The following is a 19,439-nucleotide window of genomic DNA, read 5'->3' on the forward strand; positions in this document are numbered from 1 at the left end:
CGGTCACATTTTGATGAACATGGCTTAAGATTTTGAGGATGTGAGTTCTTTGAAATATCCATCCCTTTTTTCTTATATCAAATATTGTACTTATCTTTCAAGTGACTTCACTTGAAATTGAGGTCACTTAATTCGTAAGTGCCCTCCTCAGTCTCTCTAGTGAGAATCTTGGCTCCACGTTCCACATTACGGTGGCTTTCACTACTGTCTTACTACTCAGGGTAAGTTCCATGGACCAGCATCACATGGAGATTGTTGGAAATGCAGACACTGGCTACACACTCAACCTCCTGAATCAAAATTTTCATTTTACTGGGAGTAAGCTGTATATGATTTATATGCATTATAAAGTTTGAAAAGCAATGTGCTAGATACCTATTTCGTTCTGTATTTAGTTTTTCAGAGTAACTCGTTATTACTCCTGTTTGCCTGACACTTACCAAACAAAAGAGCCAGTATGTTATTTATCATTGTTTCACCCAAATTAACTAGCATAATACTTCCTAAATGGTTGACAATCAGTACATCTTTATTAAATGTACTTATTGAACTAAGAGCAAATTCCATAGACATTACACTTTTATATCTCCCATAACTTATAAAAGCAATATTATTTTCCTCTAAATTATAAGTTCTGGGAATGTAATTATTATGTCTATCTAATTTATATGGTGTTTGCCTACTATCCAGAAGACACTTCAATGACTAATGATGAAGCACACAGTAAATTAATCAAGATGATTATTGTGTTGAAGAGAGTTTTTTTAAAATATAATTTTATTTTGAGTTTATTTAGGTAACAAACACCTGTAAGTACTTATGTGCCAGGGAGTGGTCTAAGTTCTTTACAAATATTGACTTATTCACATTCTGAACTTCGATTGCTTGGTCAAGCATAAATCTAGGTTAAATCAATAAAAGTTGGTTTGTGATACCTCTTTTAATTCTAATACATGTCATGTCACATCTGCTTCAGGTTGTTTTGTTGCAGATGATTAATTAACATGCCATAGTTGATATAAAATGTCAATATTTAAGCAATTTTCTTTTTTATATATAATTTCAAAATCCTTCCAAATTATTTGGAAGTAAAATTTGCTGTAAATGGTATGCTACTTCTGGTTGGTATTGAAACAGAATAACATCAAAGTGTTTCACAGAAATGCATATTCCGTTTCAGAACAGAAATACTGTGAGAAATTCTGTCCGGTTTCAGATGATGTTATGTATATTATATGTTCTATGCATTGCTGATTTATGTAGACATGATTTTATATTCAAAGGGAGGGAAGATCCCAATCAGGTGGACATCACCAGAAGCTATAGCCTACCGCAAGTTCACGTCAGCCAGCGATGTATGGAGTTATGGGATTGTTCTCTGGGAGGTGATGTCTTACGGAGAGAGACCATACTGGGAGATGTCCAATCAGGATGTAAGTATTTGTGGTCTATGAGTTATGAGTTCAGATGAAAAGATCAAGCTGTGCAAGGAAGTGGAACATAATGTAACTGGGTGGCTCCTGGTTTGTAACATTGAAATAAAATATTTAGCAGCAATGAAACTGTTTCCAAGTCTTGCAAGGATATTATATTAATTGAATTGTTCTTACAGATTTACATATTTCCTTCAAGCAAGGGTTTAGAAATAAGACAAAAGAAACATTTGTAGTGAAAACGTAATGAAAAAAGTGACCAATAAGATAACCTCTAGATTCTAATACACATTGAAGTTTGAAAGTCACTGCTTTACACCATTGAAAAGTACTAATGAGCTAATAGTTACTTAATTTTACAGCACTTAGGATTTTACAAAAAAAATTACTATAATTTGGAAGGCACCATTTGAACTGCAGTATAACTAAAACCTGTATAGTAATTTTGTCCATATTCATTCATATATGTTTTCCATAGAGAACTATATAACCAAATAATAATATCTTTATAACACCAAATTTACTCTATCATTTAACATTTCTTTTTATTTTAACCCAAAAAGGATCTTTACATACTCTCCTTTCCTAAATTTATGTTCTTTCAATCTTCCTTTATATAATATTTTAGGCATACATAATGTCTTATTTATTTGATCAGTTGTTATCCTTTTCTGCAACTAAAAATGAGAAGTTTTCCCACTTACCTTTAAAATAAGCATATTTGTGAGCCCCGCCCATGAAAACGTAAAATAAGTGACACTTCCTGGTTCCTGAAAACTTTGCTTCTCACACAGGTAATTAAAGCTGTAGATGAGGGCTATCGACTGCCACCCCCCATGGACTGCCCAGCTGCCTTGTATCAGCTGATGCTGGACTGCTGGCAGAAAGACAGGAACAACAGACCCAAGTTTGAGCAGATTGTTAGTATTCTGGACAAGCTTATCCGGAATCCCGGCAGCCTGAAGATCATCACCAGTGCAGCCGCAAGGTGACACATTCAATTTGTTATCTGGCATTCACTCTGAAATTTGTGTTTGCTGTCTCCAAGATGTTAATTTTTTTAGCCCACCCCCAAAATGCATTATTTGAAGCTTGTATTCCACCATATTAGAGAGATGTATTTCCCCTTTCTTTTTTAATCTTTAGAACTAATTCTCGTCCTCCTTAATAGTAATGATGAAATTCTGAGATATTTTTTAACATCTATCTTGACTCTACATTCAATCTTGTTTAAGTCTTTGGGAAATAGGAATACTGGAGGGGTGCGGTGGCTCGTGCCTGTAATCCAAGCACTTTGGTGGATCACTTGAGGTCAGGAGTTCGAGACCAGCCTGGCCAACATAGTGAAATGCCGTTTCTACTAAAAATACAAAAATTAGCCTGGTGTGGTGGCAGGCACCTGTAATGCTAGCTACTCGGGAGGCTGAGGCAGGAGAATCTGTGAACCTGGGAGGCAGAGGTTGCAACGAGCTGATATGCCACTGCACTCCAGCCTGGTCAACAGAGCGAGACTCTGTCTCTAAATAAATAAATATACTGAACACATACTTCTTTTCACCCTTCAGGAATAAAGAAGTCCTGATTCATTTTTCATTCAAAATAAAGAAAAAGAAATTATCCAAAATATTGCACTAGCTAGCAAAATGCAGATTTTCCCCAGTTAATTAAACAAATATTTGTCTAGTCTATACTGCATATCAATTACTTTGCTAGACACCATTGAAGATAAAACTAAGAGTAAGATAAAGCCAGTGTCCCTGGACAACAACACAAATGTTAATACTCTGCAGCTGTAATGCAATCCTGGATGCACAAAGTCTATTTAATTTTATGCATATTCTTTTAGGTTAAGAATCACTGAGTTCTCTCAGTGGTTAGAACAATGTAAATTAAAGTGTATCTGCAAAGTACAGTGGAAAAAAGAAGGAAGAAGAGATGAATTTTGTCAGGGGCCATATAAGAAGAAAATAAATATTAATATATTTGGTGCCTCTCAGAGTAATTAAAGGCAAAGATATGTTGTTTAATAATTTTGATTCTCATTGTAAGCATAAGCAAAAAAGGTTCTTTTACATTTTGATAATGCATTCTCTTACAGGCTTTTAATTTTTCTTTCTGATTTATCACATGAGTTAGTACATGTTTTACACTTTTGAAACATTCCTCTTGACAACTAGAGACAGGCATTTCAGACCTATTTGGGACCTCTAGCTATGTGCCTACTCAATGGCTTGGACTTGTGAGTTCAATAATATCTTGATTGGTACAATGGAGTTTTATCAGTAACGATGACTTGTGGGTCATTCTGCCTTCTTTGCATAACCAGTTGCTTCTCAATATCGCTTCTCAACTGTGTTAGTTTTAGGTCTCAATAATAGTATCCCGCCCTGTTGTTTCCATTGCTACAAAGCTTAGTGACTAAAGCTGGCATTCAATGCACGGGAAATTCCTTGCATTTTGCCTTAAGTTATCTGTTTGAAGATCAAGCAGGGCGTGTGTGTGTGTGTGTGTGTGTGTGTGTGTGTGTGTGTGTTGGTGAGTGAATATGTAGGTACATTACAAGTTTGATTAACCATGCCTTAGTATCATATTTTTGTGAAAAAAATCAATCATATTTAAAACAATATTTTAAGATGTCTAAAATCAATGCCCCTGAAATCCACAGGGAATAAAATAGCAAAAATTTAACATATAAACATTTTTTATCCATTCCTCTGTCAGTGGATACCTATGTTGATTTCATATCTTGGCTATTGTGAATAATGCTGCAATGAACATGGGAATATAGATATCTCTTTGAAATACTGACTTCATTTCCTTTGGCTATATACCCAGAGTGGGATTGCTGGATCATATGGTGATTCTATTTTTAGTTTTTTGTGGAACCTCCATACATTTTTCCATATGGCTGTCCCAATTTACATTCCCTTACATGCCAATGTTCCTTTTCTCCACATCTTCACTAACAGTTGTTATCTTTTGACTTTTTGATAATAGCCATCCTAACAAGTGTGAGGTTCTAGCTCATTGTGGTTTTGATTTTCATTTCTCTAATGACTAGCGATGTTGAGCACCTTTACATAAACCTGTTGGCCATTTGTCTTCCTCAGAAAAAAATGTCTATTCAGGTACTTTGCCCATTTTTAATAGGGGTATTATTATTTTTGCTATCAAATTCTATGAGTTCCTTATATATTTTGGATATTAGCCACCTATGAGATATGTTGACTGTAAATATTTTCTCTTCTTCTGTGGATTGCCTTTCATTTTCTTGTTTTCTTTACTGTGCAGAAAATTTTTAATTTGATATAATCCCTCCTGTTTAATTTGGCTTTTGTTCCTGTGATTTTGGTGTCATCTCTACAAAATTGTTACCAAGACCAATGTCATAGAGCTTTCTTCCTGTATTTCCTGCTAGAAGCTTTACAGTATTAGGTCTTCAGTTTATCCATTTTGTGTTGATTATATTGAGTGCACATTACCTGGTTTTTACATAATAGTTTAATAAGTTAAGTAGCAGAATCATAAACAAGATCTTAATATCAGTATATAAGAATCATAGATTATTTATTGATAATAACACTTAGGAATCACTATGATTGAATTTAGTAATAAGTCCTTAAATAAAACTACGCATAACTTATTCCCTAAGGATAAATCTCTATCCCAAACTTCACAGAGACTGTATAGACTCTTAGAAATTCACCTGACAGTTTAACAACTAACAGGATAACAAACCTGTCCTTTCCTGGGCCATATGGTCCTCATTTTGTACCCTGAAGGCATTTATTTTGATCTTTACAGCATAGATAGTAATCACAGAAAAAAAAATACTTTACCTATCATAAAAACATTCAAACCATTTTCAAAGCTAACTCATGTAATGTGATGTAATGTAGGGGTATCTAATACCAGTTTCACAGAGAAAAGTAGTCTTACTATCAGATCATAATATGTAAGGCTATGTCCTAGCATCCAAATTTTAACATACTTTCATAATTCACTTTTCCACTCTTATTGAAATATATCAAATACTTTTTCTTATATATTTTTCTTTAATACATGAACAAGTTTGATGTATTTTGTCATAAAACATAATTTTAGAAAAAAATCAATATTTTCTATGAAAAGACAACCATCTCAATGTACAGAATATAAACACTTGGCCAATTATATTTATATTTTTACTTATTACCATTAAAATGCATGATGGGTTAGATTTTGTCATAATACATTTATTTTTAACAACCTCACATTACTGTATGCAACTATGTCAAGAAGTTTTTTTCTCTTTAGAAAATTTGCTTTCCTACTTTTGACAATGATTATTTCATCCTTTTCATAACTGATTAAAATGACCTCCTTCTTTAATTTTTAGTGATGTCCTTGCCAAATGCTTTATTGAGAAAATAAGCCATTAGATGGGAACTTCCCACAGCAAAACAGAAATGTAGTGGCACCTGCACCTACCCATATCGTCCTTCTTTCCTCTAATTATAAAAGGCAGTGTCCCTCTATTTGTCAGAGGCTAATCCTCTACTCTTCCTCTCTCCCTGTCTCCCTCTCTCTCTTCTGCATATCCAGGCTCTTTTTTTCTGTAGGATCATTGCCACAAACAGATGTTCTATTATATTCTTTCTCATTATCTTATTCTTATCACCAGGGGAACCTATTACACATACAAATATCCAGGTCTATCCCAAGAATCTCCAGGAAAAGAGAATGGAGTTTGGATGTTTTATAAAAACGCCAGGTGATTTTTTTCTCCTCTGGAAAATTTAGGTGATATTGCTTGTCAATATTACCCCTGCTGGCCCCACATCTCTGCCAACTACTTCCCTACTTCTCTAACACTCTTCACAGCCAGACTTCTCAAATAATGGACTCACAGACATAAAGTCAATATTCGGAAAATTTATCAATTTTCTCCCCCTAGCCTGATCCTTCCACTGCCTAATTAATTGCATACACCAGCAGCTACCCATTCACCTAACCAGGAATTAGAGCAACTCTTGGTACCTCTTTCTTCCCCTCTACACTGTGATCATCTGGATCAATGAGATCTATCTCTATCCCTTTTCACTGAAAACACTCTCCTCATGGCTGTTTCGTCTTCTGACCTGGACCACTGCAATAGGCTCCTAACTTGTCCCCTGCTTTGATTGCTTTCAAACTCCAAACATTTTTTTGCACAGCCTCCAGAATCTTCTTATCAAAACATATATGATATAGTTTCAGTCACCTGTTTATAATCAATATTGAATTCATGTTACACTTATAAAAAATCTCCTTTTGGTTGTTTTAAAAGCCCTGCTGGCTGGGTGGAGTGACTCAAAACTGCAATATCAGCTATTCAGGAGACTGGGGCTGGAGGATAACTTGTGGCCAGGAGTTGGAGACCAGTTTGGGTGTTATAGCAAGACCCCCATTACTACAAATTTTTTTTTAAATGGGCCAGGCATGGTGGTGTTTGCCAGTGGTCCTAGCTACTCAGGAGGCTGTAGCAGAAGGAGTGCTTAAGTCCGGGAGTTTGAGGTTACAGTGAGCAATGGTAACAACACTGCACTCAGCCTGGGTGACAGAGCAAGACACTGTCTCTTGAAAAAAATTATAAATTAATTAAAAAAGAAAATTTTGAAAAGTCTTACTTCTCCAATGTTATTATCTTATTCAAATAAATTTTATTCAAAAACTATTTTTATATAATACAATGAGATGACTATAGTCAATAATACCTTAATTGTGTATTTTAAAATAAATAGTGTTTTCTGCCACTCTTGTAAACAACAGACAAGTACAGACTGGAGGAAGGAAATAAGTAAATGGCCGTGATGGGCGATAAAGGAATAGCTGGGAAAGAGTCTGAGGAGCTGATGTTTGAGACCTGCAGGAAGGGAATGAGCCAGCTGTGTAACCTCCCCCTCACCAAAAAGAATATTCTTGGCACAGGATTAAAAAATGCAAAAGTCTTGAGATGAGAAAGGGTTTGGAGAGTTCTAGGAAGTGGCAGAGAATAATATGACTGAAGGGAGTCTGTCATGAACCTAAGGAGGTAAACAGAAGCCAGAGCACTTGAGGCTACACAGGCCATGGTGAGGACTTTGAAATATTTTTCAAATGCATGAGGAATTCATTAGGCATCTGAACCAGAGAAGTAAGATGATTTGATTTATATGACTGCTTTGTAGAGGGAGGAGCAAAAGTATGAGGAGGTGGGGGTCATTTTAACCTTTCGACTTGTGCCACCCTCATCTAAACAATACTCTAACCTCATTGGCTACTTCCAGTTCCTTCAGAAAACAAAAGCATTTCAGAAGATTGTAGCACATGCTGTTTGCCTTGTCTCAGATTCTCCTTTGCACCTTTCTTCCTTAAGGAAGCAACTTACACATCATGTATGTGTTGACTCATTCTGTGGCAGCACCAGCGAAATAAAGTTTAACATCATTATTCTTTTACAGAGCACCATATTCTCATTCTTCATCACTATTTTAATTCTGTTTTCTGTGTTTGTGTGTGTGTATTCTTTTTAACTATCCATTTTCTCAATAAACTCTAAGCCCTGTGAGAGCACACACCATGCTTCTCTCGTATTACCAGTGCAGATTGATAATGGGTGCTCAGTAAATGTCTCCTAAATACCTAATAAATATGTGCTGACATCATTAGTAAATTTACATTTCAAAAGATGCAATTTATAGAAAAAATTCCAGTGTTTTTCTGCTCTCTGAACAGATTTTTTTAATAGACATTGATCATATGGTAAAAGCCTAGACCTGTTCTCCTAAGCAAAATTCTACATGTGTACCTTTCTGTCAACTCAACTCCAGAAATACACTCCTAAAAATTTAATAGGAGACTTCAAAACTGAATTCGTGGCTGGTACAAAGCATTCAAGTTTCTGAATGATGTAGTTATTCAGATCAGTGCATAGAACTTTGTTTATACACGTACCCTGTAGTGTCTTTTAAGAAAAACAACATCATTCTGATAGAAATGATGTTTCTTCAGTCTTTCTGGATTTAGTACGTTTTATGGTCAAATTTTATTTTTTTCTTGGTGGCTAAGTACCTTTTGAAACTAACTGTTTGAATTTAAAAACGTTGTTGCATATACCGCAATAGAAGTCTTTTTATAATGCATCATTTCACTTTTCAGCCTTCATTAGAGTTGATGATTTATAGCAGTATCATTCTCAAAGAATCTTCCACTTAGAGTGTCTCCATGAATATCGTCACTGGAAGTGGGGAAGGTGGAAAAAGCTGATGGTCAGGGTGGGCCAGATCAAACAATTACTTAGATGCTGCAAAGAATGATAATAAGGGAAGGGCAGTTACATTAAACTTTGTGTTATGCTTGTTCCCTAGTAATTGATTGCTTTTTCTAAAAGTAGAGTAAATCAGAGGAGATGTGAGGGTTTTTAGTTTTGATTGTACATCAGTACAAGGCTACAGATGTTTATTCAACAATAACCGTGTATGAGACATTATGTTAGGTCCTGTGATTATTATATAGGTAACATATGTAGCTTCCATCCTCAACAGCTTACGTTTAAATGTGGAAGAAAAAAGAATATTCAGAACACTATAATACCCCTCAGAACATGTAATTATTAGAGCAAAAATAAAAGAGTTCGGGAATCCCGAGGGGAGGTGAGTTTACTTTTATATTTGTAGTTTTCTGGTATTTGTATGCAAAAGGGACTTTTGGATAGTGGATGAAATTTCTACAGGCAGGTAACAGGAAAACAGGCTAGGAGAACACTACAGAAAAGGGAAGACATGCAAATAGGTAGGATACTTCCAAATCACATCGCATAATACGGTTTTGCTAGACTATAGGATAAAAAAAGGAAATTATGGGGAAAAAGCCTGATAGATCAGGGATCCTCAGCCCCTGTGCCATGGACTGCTGCCAGGCCATGGCCTGTTATGAACCAGGTGGCAAAGCAGAAGGCAAACGGCGGGCTGGTGAGCATTACTGCCTGAGCTCTACTTACTGCAGATCAGCAGGGGATTATCATATTAGATTATCATATTAGATTATCATAGGAGAGCAAACCCTGCTGTGAACGGCACACACGAGGAGTCTAGGTTATGCGCTCCTCATGATAATCTAATGCCTGATGATCTGAGGCAGAACAGTTTCATACCGAAACCATCCCCCACCACATCCCCATTCGTGGAAAAATTGTCTTCCATGAAACTGGCCCCTGGTGCCAAACAGGTTGGGGACCGCTGCGAAACAGGATGGGGACCGCTGCGATGGATGATTCGTCAGGTGATGGAAGACTAAATGTCATTTCTAGACATTTGGGCTTTTATCCGTAAGGAAAGGGGAGACATTGAAGTTACTTAAGTGATATGTTGCACTGTGTTTAGGGAATAGTTCTTTGGCAGCTACTTCTACAAAGGGCTGGAGATGAAGGGATTCATATGAGAGAATTAAGATTTCAATAGTCTAAGAAAAGGATCTGCTATGGTAGAGCAGGGAAAGTAGACAGTGTGTGAATTCAATATGTTTTATTAAAGTGAGTTCTGTAGGACATAGTGACTGAGATGTGCAGAGTGACAGAGAAAGTATCAGAGAATACTTCCAGGTTCTGAATGTGGAGCCTTTGAGATCAGCCTTCTCATTGGCAGTGATAGGAAGAACAGAAGGAAGAACAGGTCTGCCATGCAGATAAGCATTCTTGGCAACAGTCAAGAAACTAATTTAAATGTTTGAATGCCTCCTGTTTCCATTGTATGTAACAAGGTGTAGTGGCAGCCAATCCAGATTTTAGGCACCTTGCAAGGGGGCTGTGGAGCCAATCAGTGACAGGAAATGGCAATACAAGAAGGAAAACAAATACGAAATATTCACTAATATCTCAGAATGCTAACTCACTATGTTGACTGCCACCAAGAGAGAAAGAAAATTCCCTTTATTTTGAGCTTTGGAGAGCAGTGCCGGTTATATCACAGAAGAATGTGAAATGGTAGGTAGAAACGAGGAACAATCAGGGTGATAGGATGAGGTTTAGACTACCGCAGAAAACCACAGTGCAAGGCATTTCCAAAAAGTAGATTCAAACGGTATTATCAAAAGCTGAAAAAGGGAAAGAAAAACAAAAACTGAGGGAATAGACTTCCAGTTAAATAATAGAAGGATTTATAATCCATTGGGTATATACCCAGTAATGGGATTGCTGGGTCAAATGGTATTTCTGGTTCTATGTCTTTGTGGAATCGCCACACTCTCTTCTATAATGGTTGAACTAATTTACACGCCCACCAACAGTGTAAAAGCATTCCTATTTCTCTGCATCTTCGCTGGCATCTGTTGTTTCTAGACTTTTTAATGATCGCCATTCTAACTGGCGTGCACACATATGTTTGTTGCAGGACTATTTACAATAGCGAAAACTTGGAACCAACCCAAATGCCCATCAATGATAGACTGAATAAAGAAAATGTAGCACATATACACCATGGAATACTATGCAGCCATAAAAAAGAATGAGGTCATGTCCTTTGCAGGGACGTGGATGAAGCTGGAGACCATCATTCTCAGCAAACTAACACAGGAACAGAAAACCAAACACTGCATGTTCTCACTCATAAGTGGGAGCTGAACAATGAGAACGCATGGACACAGGGAGAGGAACATCACACACCGGGGCCTATTGGAGGGTGAGGGGAAAGGGAAAGGATAGCATTCTGACAAATACCTAATGCATGTGGAGCTTAAAACCTAGATGATGTGTTGATAGGTGCAGCAAACCACCAAGTCACATGTATACCTATGTAACAAACCTGCAGGTTCAACACATGTACCCCAGAACTTAAGGTAAAATTTAAAAAAAGATAGAAGGAACATTGAGGTATTAAGAAAACCATTTTGAATTTTGGAATAATATATATTACATTGTGAGAGACATAATTATAAAATTGGATAATGAAAAGGCAAGGCAAAAGAAGAAGATGTGCATAAAAGAATGAAAACAAAAGAAGCTCTCCTCTCTTTTTTCATAAGAATCAAAGAAATGTTTCTTCTTTCTTCTGTTTTTCTCTCTCTTCCTCTTTTTCTTACTCTTTCTTTCTCTTTCTTTCTTCCCTTCTTTCTCTCCTTCCTTCTCTCCTTCCTTCTCTCCTTCTTTCCTTCCTTCCTTCCTTCCTTCCTTCCTTCCTTCCTTCCTTTCTTTCTTTCTTGACAGTGTTTCACTCTTGTCACCTGGGCTGGCATGCAATGGTGCCATCCTCCGCCTCCTGGGTTCAGGCGATTCTCCTGCCTCAGCCTCATGAGTATCTGGAATTATAGGCACTTCCCACCATGCCTGACTAATGTTTGTATTCTTAGTGGAGATGGGGTTTCACCGTGTTGACCAGGCTGGTCTCGAACTCCTGATCTCAGGTGATCCACCTGCCTTGGCCTTTCAAATTGCTGAGAATTCAGGCTTAAGCCACCACATCCAACCCAAAGGAATGTTTTTTAAAGATTGTTCTTGATAGAAAATGCCACCATGAAAATAAATAGAAAATAGTCTTAAAATAAAAATATTCTATAACTTCCCAACACATTGTTTTGTACATATAAGAGAAATACACATTTATTTTTTAAAAACATATTTTGAAAGATTATAATATAACTTCTAGATTTAAATAAATTTATTCACTTATTTTATAACTGAAGCTAAATTAAAAATTGACTAATAACAGAAAAATGAGAATGTGTTTCTATTCAAATAGTAAGATACCCTTTTTATTTTTGAAGATATGAGATTTTTATTATTGACAATATTAATTTTGAAGAGATGTATGTGTGTGCATATGTGTGTAAAATGAAATAGAGAAATAATTTCTTCTTAAGTTCACAGAATTTTCACTAGCCAGGTATTGAATTCTTCTATACTGTTGTAAATTGATAAAATTCAAATTCTTGACACAAAAAAATTAGATAATACATTCAAAATATTTAGAATGAGGTTTTAAATGGAAGACAACACAATTCATGACACAGACTTAAGCAATATATTTAATAATATTTAGAACAAGGTTCTGCAGACCCAATTATATTTAGTTAATTTAATTGAAATGTTTTTAAATATATTGTTTCATTGCATTGATCACTAACTTTGAAGGGATTTATTTTTATTAACTTGCAGCATAGAGAGGAGTAAAAATAAACAATGCTCATATTTTTCCCAGTTAATGAAAATAAACAAGTATTAGTAAAAAGGTTCTGATCTCTAAGAGTACATAATAGAATTCTTTTTGAGAATAACTGCTGTTTTGACAAATACCATATCCTTCGAGACAAATCAAACAACCAAAAGACAATCTGCCTTTATTTCTCAAAATGACTTTGACCTCAAATTCTGAAACTGACAGGGTGACTTTGCTCAGTGAATAAATATGATACAGAACCTTCTAGAGGGAATCAAATATGCCGAATACCCAAGTGATCTCTCTGTCTCTCTTTTTTAATCTTAAAATCAAAGCAGCTAATTTTACCACACGGAGGAATTAAACCAGATGTAACGGCTATAACTTCAAAGATTTTTGTCCTTAAGGCCTAGAGATAATTAAAATAAACACAATGACTTTATTTCTCCTTAATGTGTCATTTATGTACTAGGTTCCTGTTGGGAACTGTATATATTCAAAATTATTTTTAGTTACTGATGAAAAATTAAGTTCATTTTATCGTATCTGGATTTTTAATTTTAGTGATAAAGATCAAGGTCATCGGCAATCAACATTAAAATAAATTGGCAAATATAAGATTTTCCCACTGAAATACATTGGGGAAACATTTGAAATTTTAAAAAACAGTTATAAAATGTACAGAAAAAATATATTACTATTCTCAAACAATAATAAATTCAGATATAATTATTAGTATTTTGGCTTTAAAAAGTTGCTTTTTAGATTTAATGTATTTCCTGAAACTATTCACAACAAATAAAAAATAATTATAATGTTACAGTATGCATCTCCAATGTTATTACCTCCTTGTAGACATAATAGGCATATACTTATTCATTCAAGAAATGTGTATTTGTTATTATTTTTGATATTTGAGGAGTAAATCTCTTTGTAATAAAAAGGAGTCTATTAAGTGAGAAATGGATAACTAGTGATTCAGAATTCTAAGGTAGCACTGAAATAAGATTATTACCCGAAGATATTCCTGGGATTGGCAGTTGTTTATTGAGCTTTTTCCCCAGTATCTGGTGCTAATTTTTATGCACCTATTTACAGCTAAAATAGGAATTGATGGGAAGAAAATATATGTGTACCTCTCTAATGCAACAGTATGAAAACCCATGAAAGAATAATTCACAAATCTTAATAGAAAGAGAGAGAAAGAAAGGGAAGAAAGTTATTTTTCACTTCCCCTGAGCAAATATGTAATTTCCATGATTTGTTTTTAATGACTGCGGTCTGTAGCCAGTAGGTACTGATTTATGAAAAGCTGTAAAAGATCAGGTGGAGCTCTGTAGGACATCGTTTACAGCTGCTTGGATTGAAACCTATCTAATTTGTCTAGTAAAAGTGTGAGCTCACGGTGCACATCACCCAGCCTATAAATTTCCCCTTCAGACCCAATGTCTGGGGCTGGGTCTGAAAAAACGCCAATGCCTGCAGCTGCTCAAAGGCCCAGATTCCCTTGGTGCGCATGAAGAGACATCACAGGCTCTTCACAGTGAGAGACAAATTCCTATCCATTGATAAACTCTCCAGATGTCCTCTCTGAGGAGGAAAGGAACCAATTTTTATTTGAAATCCCCAGAGAAATCCTGGAAGTGGAAAAATGATACTTTGCAGGGCTAGTTATTCTGAGGTCATTGGCATTAAAATTAGGTCATTTTTTTTTTGTCTTGGATGCACTTTGATCCAAGTCATAAACAGACAAACTCAGTTGGGGGTCACTAATCCTTAATCCACACGTCCTGTTCTATTTCAATTTGTTTATACTAATTTTCTCTAAACTCTTGTTGAGTCTGGCTAAAGTGTTGAGTGTAAAAGTACAAACTATTCTGAACTGAGAAGAAAGAATTCTGCATTTTGCTATTAGGCACACTTCATAATTATTCTGAATAAATGTCCTGGGGTTTGATTCTTCATACGCACAAACCCATAAATAAAAAAGTATTACTATTCATGGGACTAAAACTTGACATAAGGTTCTGTGCTCCAGCTACTGTAGACAGAGAAACTGTGGCGTGTGTGTGCGCATGCCTGTAGATAGTTTAATGTCTTGTCTCATTCTAGGTTTCACATGATTTTTCTTCTAAAATCTTCTCACACCTGATTTAATGCTATTCTTATCAATTTTTTAGTGGTTCAATGACTTATCCAATGAGTCTAATGTAATGTCTAATGCTTGCTAGTGACAAAGACTATTTCACTCATGATAGCTATGCTGAAACAACCCATGAATATTGTGTACATTTTGGTGTATATCTGTAATTCCTCAAGTTCTTAGGAAAAGAATAAAAATACAAAATTTTCAATTATAAAAATAAGCTGTTTTTCTTCCTAAGATGAGTAATTTAAAAAATCATAGAAAGTCGTTTGCATATATATTTCAGAAGAAGATAACTTATGAAATGTTATATTGATATTTTATAGTTTTCCTGATATTGCTAAAGGAAAAAATTAATATTTATATAATATGGCCTAATCCTTTTTCAGATAATCTCTGAGAGTTAGTAAAACTAAACTATATCACAGAAATAGAAATTATAAACTCCATAATTAAGATTTTCAATTTATAATTTGAACTTGTGAAGTAGAAAGGATTGAGGTAATTGAGTTTAGTCTAATGGACAGAAGTTTGAAGAATCCTTCCCTTTCAACTTCCCTCCACTACACAAATGACCATCACAGAGAGGGGACTATTAATCTATATTTTCCACAGAGTATGAAAATAGAGTCAGAACCAATGTTGCAATTTTTTTTCCTGAAACTCAGGGTTAAAACTGCACTAAAATGTGACCATTTTTATCAAATACATTTCATGCATCCCGGTAAAAATCCAGATAGTGAATTCACAAACTTCTCATATGTTCCAAGTAATAGCATGTAGGTGTAGGGCACGATCTAAAATTATCCTGGCTCACGAATCAACTTTACACTTGAGCAGGTCTTTTGTACATAAGAGAGTAAGTTGAAGAATATCACCAGAAGTGGTATAAACCTCTCAATTAAAAGACCTATTTAAGTGTGGGCAGAGCTGGCACAGATTTGCTTCATAGATTTTCTCATTTAGAACAGGAGCTTTCACCACATATCTTAGATGGTAATCAATGATTGCTACTCATATGTAAAACATTATATCGTTTTATTTCACGTATATTGTTCATTTTGCTATTTCATGCTATTTCTAAAGATATTGAAATTAGCCCCTTAGAGACCTAAATTTATTTCTAAAATAAGGATAAATGCATGTCGATATATTATTTGTTTTGGTGTCTTCTCACCACAAATTCTAAACTTTGAATTTAAACACTTCAAATGACAGACTTCACTTAGACTAATCTTTCATTTCAAGTATATAAGAAAAATATGAAGTTCTAGTTTTAATACTCCTAATTTTGGAGATGTTTATTGAAAGATTCTGAATAACTGAAACGGCAAAAAATCAAAATGTACCCTCTTAATTATTAAATAAAGATTAAATTATGATATATACAGTTTTAATATTAATACTATATTTTATTACAATAATGAAAAAATCACAGACAGCAGAATAGCACTTCTGTTTTCAAGCATTTGCAGTGGAATGATTGTGAAGTTGTAAAAGTTACTGACTATTCTAATGAAGCCCCTAATAATGGCTACTTTTCAGGGTTGTTATACTATTATGTACATAATATTATATATGACTAAATTTCTAGTTACTTAAAATGGTGGTTAACAAGATCATTGCATTCCCAGCATTATATATAAACTGATATTTACTCTGCTATTTTCTTTTTGAAGTTTTCAGAAGTTTAACCATTTCACCATTTACATAAGAATAATGAACAGCTAACAGATAGTGCTTATTATGAGCCAGCACTGTTCTAAGTGCTTCCCACATATGCTCATTTAATCTTCATTTGTGTGAAATCGATATCCTCACCATCATCCCCATTTTACAGATGAGGAAACAGACAAGAAATTCACCAAGGTCACACAAATAGTATGTGGTATACCTGGGATTCAACCCAGGCCAGTATCTGTTCCAGTATCTGTGCACTAAACTTCAGGGCATATAAACATCGAATATGCCACATGATGGAATCATAAATCGTTTAAGAAAAAACAGGGGCAATGCAATATGAACAAAGTTTTACCTAAATGGCACAGTGTAGCAGTCAAGAATGTGGACTGTGGTATAGAATAATGTGGGTCTAAAGGCCAGCTCTGCCTCTTTTGCCTGAGGAAACAGATTTGTAACTTAATGTGATTTAGTTTCAGCTTCTTTATCTATCTCAGAGGATAGCATCAGTGCCTAACAGGTACTGTAAAGATTAAGGTCCTTCATGTCTGTGTAATATTCTTAGCATGATGCCTGCCACATTGAGTGCACATGAACGTTTGATATAATATGAAAACAAGGGCCTTAAAAACTTATTTCTGTCATTGTTATTATTCATCCAAAACTAAAGGCTTTTATAACTACCTTGTGCGCAAGCTCCCTTCCTTAGGAGAAAAGAAGAGAGAAGTCAATATATTGTTCACCTAGTGACTGGCTCCAGTCTTATAAGTCAAAGGACAATTAAAGAGGCCACTAAGAGCTGAAGAAAAAAAAAAAACACACACACACCAAAGACATTTCACCAACAGGCTGCTTCTTTTGCCTCTTCAGGGAGGCAAACATTGTCTCCTTCATTTCCTTTATGCCTCTTCTGTTCCATTGATTTACCAGGTCTTGCAGGTGGTTATAGATAGATGTTTAGGCCTGTATTTATATAAAAAAAATCCTAGAAGGAAGTCCTTTTTCTTTCTCTCTTTCTTTTTGAGACGGAGTTTCGCTCCTGTTGCCCAGGCTGGAGTGCAATGGCACGATCTCGGCTCACCGCAACCTTCGCCTCCCAGGTTCAAGCGATTCTCCTGCTTCAGCGTCCCGAGTAGCTGGGATTACAGGCATGTGCCACCATGGCTAATTTGGTATTTTTAGTAGAGGTGGAGTTTCTCCATGTTGGTGAGGTTGGTCTCGAACTCCTGACCTCAGGTGACCCGCCGGCCTCAACCTCCCAAAGTGCTGGGATTACAGGAGTGAGCCACTGCGCCTGGCCCTTTTTCTTAAAGCTGATTGTATTGTGCAATATAAATCACAATTACAATCCCTCTCTGAGTCTCTGTGTGTGTGTGTGTGTGTGTGTGTGTGTGTGTGTATAAAATATTATGTATATATCATGTGTATATAAACACGTTACATATATAATGTATATATCATGAATAATGTGTTGCATATATATATCATGAACTTCATTTGGTGTCAAGTATGCAAGAATGTTTTTTTCTTATCAGACATCTACTTTTTTCTATTATTTTTTATTTTTTATTTTTAATGACATGCAGCATAATATTTAACTCTGTATTGAGTTTATGTCCTGCTGTAAGTATAGCCTAGATTGTTCAAGCCATTCTTTAGACAGCATCCTGTGCAATGTCAAACAAACAAACATCCAGTGGGAAATACTTAAAATATTGAAACTGAATCCGTCATCAAAGCAGACAGCAAAGAATTCAGTGTGTCCTGCCTACTGTAACCATATCCTAAATTACTACCATTTTTGCTAGTGATTAAATTCAATGATAATAAAATATGTATGGATATATTTATGTCTTTCACTGGAAAATTTTTAGTGATTTAAAAAGCACTTGTGGATGGAGAAGGGGAGAACTTAGACAAGATGATTACACGGCGTTCCTCCAAGCTGCCAGCTTGAACAGATGAAGCTTTCATGGCAGATAAATTCCACAAATGAACAGGAACACCATATGAAGCCTGGAAGTTCCTGCTGATGTTAGTGTCAAATTTTGACACACAGCAACTCTGCTGACTCCTGATCTGTCTCCCTTTGGTGTTTTCTTTTCTTGCAGGCCATCAAACCTTCTTCTGGACCAAAGCAATGTGGATATCACTACCTTCCGCACAACAGGTGACTGGCTTAATGGTGTCCGGACAGCACACTGCAAGGAAATCTTCACGGGCGTGGAGTACAGTTCTTGTGACACAATAGCCAAGATTTCCACAGAGTAAGAAAAAAAATTCATTAAGAAGAATGAAGGATTCTTTGGAACTTTCTGCTGAATATTAACATCTTGGCTTGACATGTTACAAATATTAGTGGTAGATCTGAGGTACTGACTACCTCCTGGAACTGCTAATCAGGGCCCTGGGTCTCCTTGTGGCCCACAGCTTCTGGATTGATACATATTGATGTGTCTTCCTCTCTCAAGATAGGGCCCAGGATCGGTGTCTTTAGATATGACCTTCAGATCAACCAACAGATTCACACCCATAACCACACTGCAGACTCAAGCCCCTAATTTAAAACATAAGCTGACATAGATTGATGATTATTATATTTCTGCATTTTGTGATTTTTCTGTTATTTTTACTAAAGCTTAACATCTGTGAATCAGGAAAATTGAGAACCAAGTAGATAATGTGGTATACAAGGAAACATATTAAAGTCTAAAACTGGTTTTCATAGTTGCTAAATAAACATAACATCATGTATTCATCATTGTCTACTCTGTAAAGGATATCATGCTAGAAAATGAAGTTATAATTAGGTTTAAGATAGAATTTTTGGGTTTTCCTCAAAAGGCTTATGGCCAGATGAGAAAGAAAAAATATGCGTCATAATATTAATATTAATTGATAGCTTTATGTGTTAAAAGCCACTAATAAGTATAATATGCTGTATTTTGTGGACAATCATCTTTTGGTAACAGGAATCTTTTGATATGAGAAACACATGGACTCAAGGAAAGGAGGTATATAAAGAATCAAGTG

At 35.5% G+C, this 19,439-nt stretch overlaps 1 protein-coding gene across 2 annotated transcripts in view; it reads left to right on the forward strand.

The window, feature by feature from the left end:
* The window catches only part of EPHA3 (EPH receptor A3), a 358,721-nt gene that overhangs the window by 332,051 nt on the left and 7,231 nt on the right, over positions 1-19,439 (forward strand). For both annotated transcript variants that reach the window (XM_019022857.4, XM_055381421.2), the window contains exons 14-16: positions 1,284-1,433; positions 2,228-2,421; positions 18,518-18,673. In XM_019022857.4, coding sequence (XP_018878402.2) covers positions 1,284-1,433; positions 2,228-2,421; positions 18,518-18,673 — 500 coding nt within the window. The remainder of the gene's footprint in view (positions 1-1,283; positions 1,434-2,227; positions 2,422-18,517; positions 18,674-19,439) is intronic.

The sequence above is a fragment of the Gorilla gorilla genome, chromosome 2, assembly GCF_029281585.2.
Source record: "Gorilla gorilla gorilla isolate KB3781 chromosome 2, NHGRI_mGorGor1-v2.1_pri, whole genome shotgun sequence".
Taxonomy (NCBI): domain Eukaryota; kingdom Metazoa; phylum Chordata; class Mammalia; order Primates; family Hominidae; genus Gorilla; species Gorilla gorilla.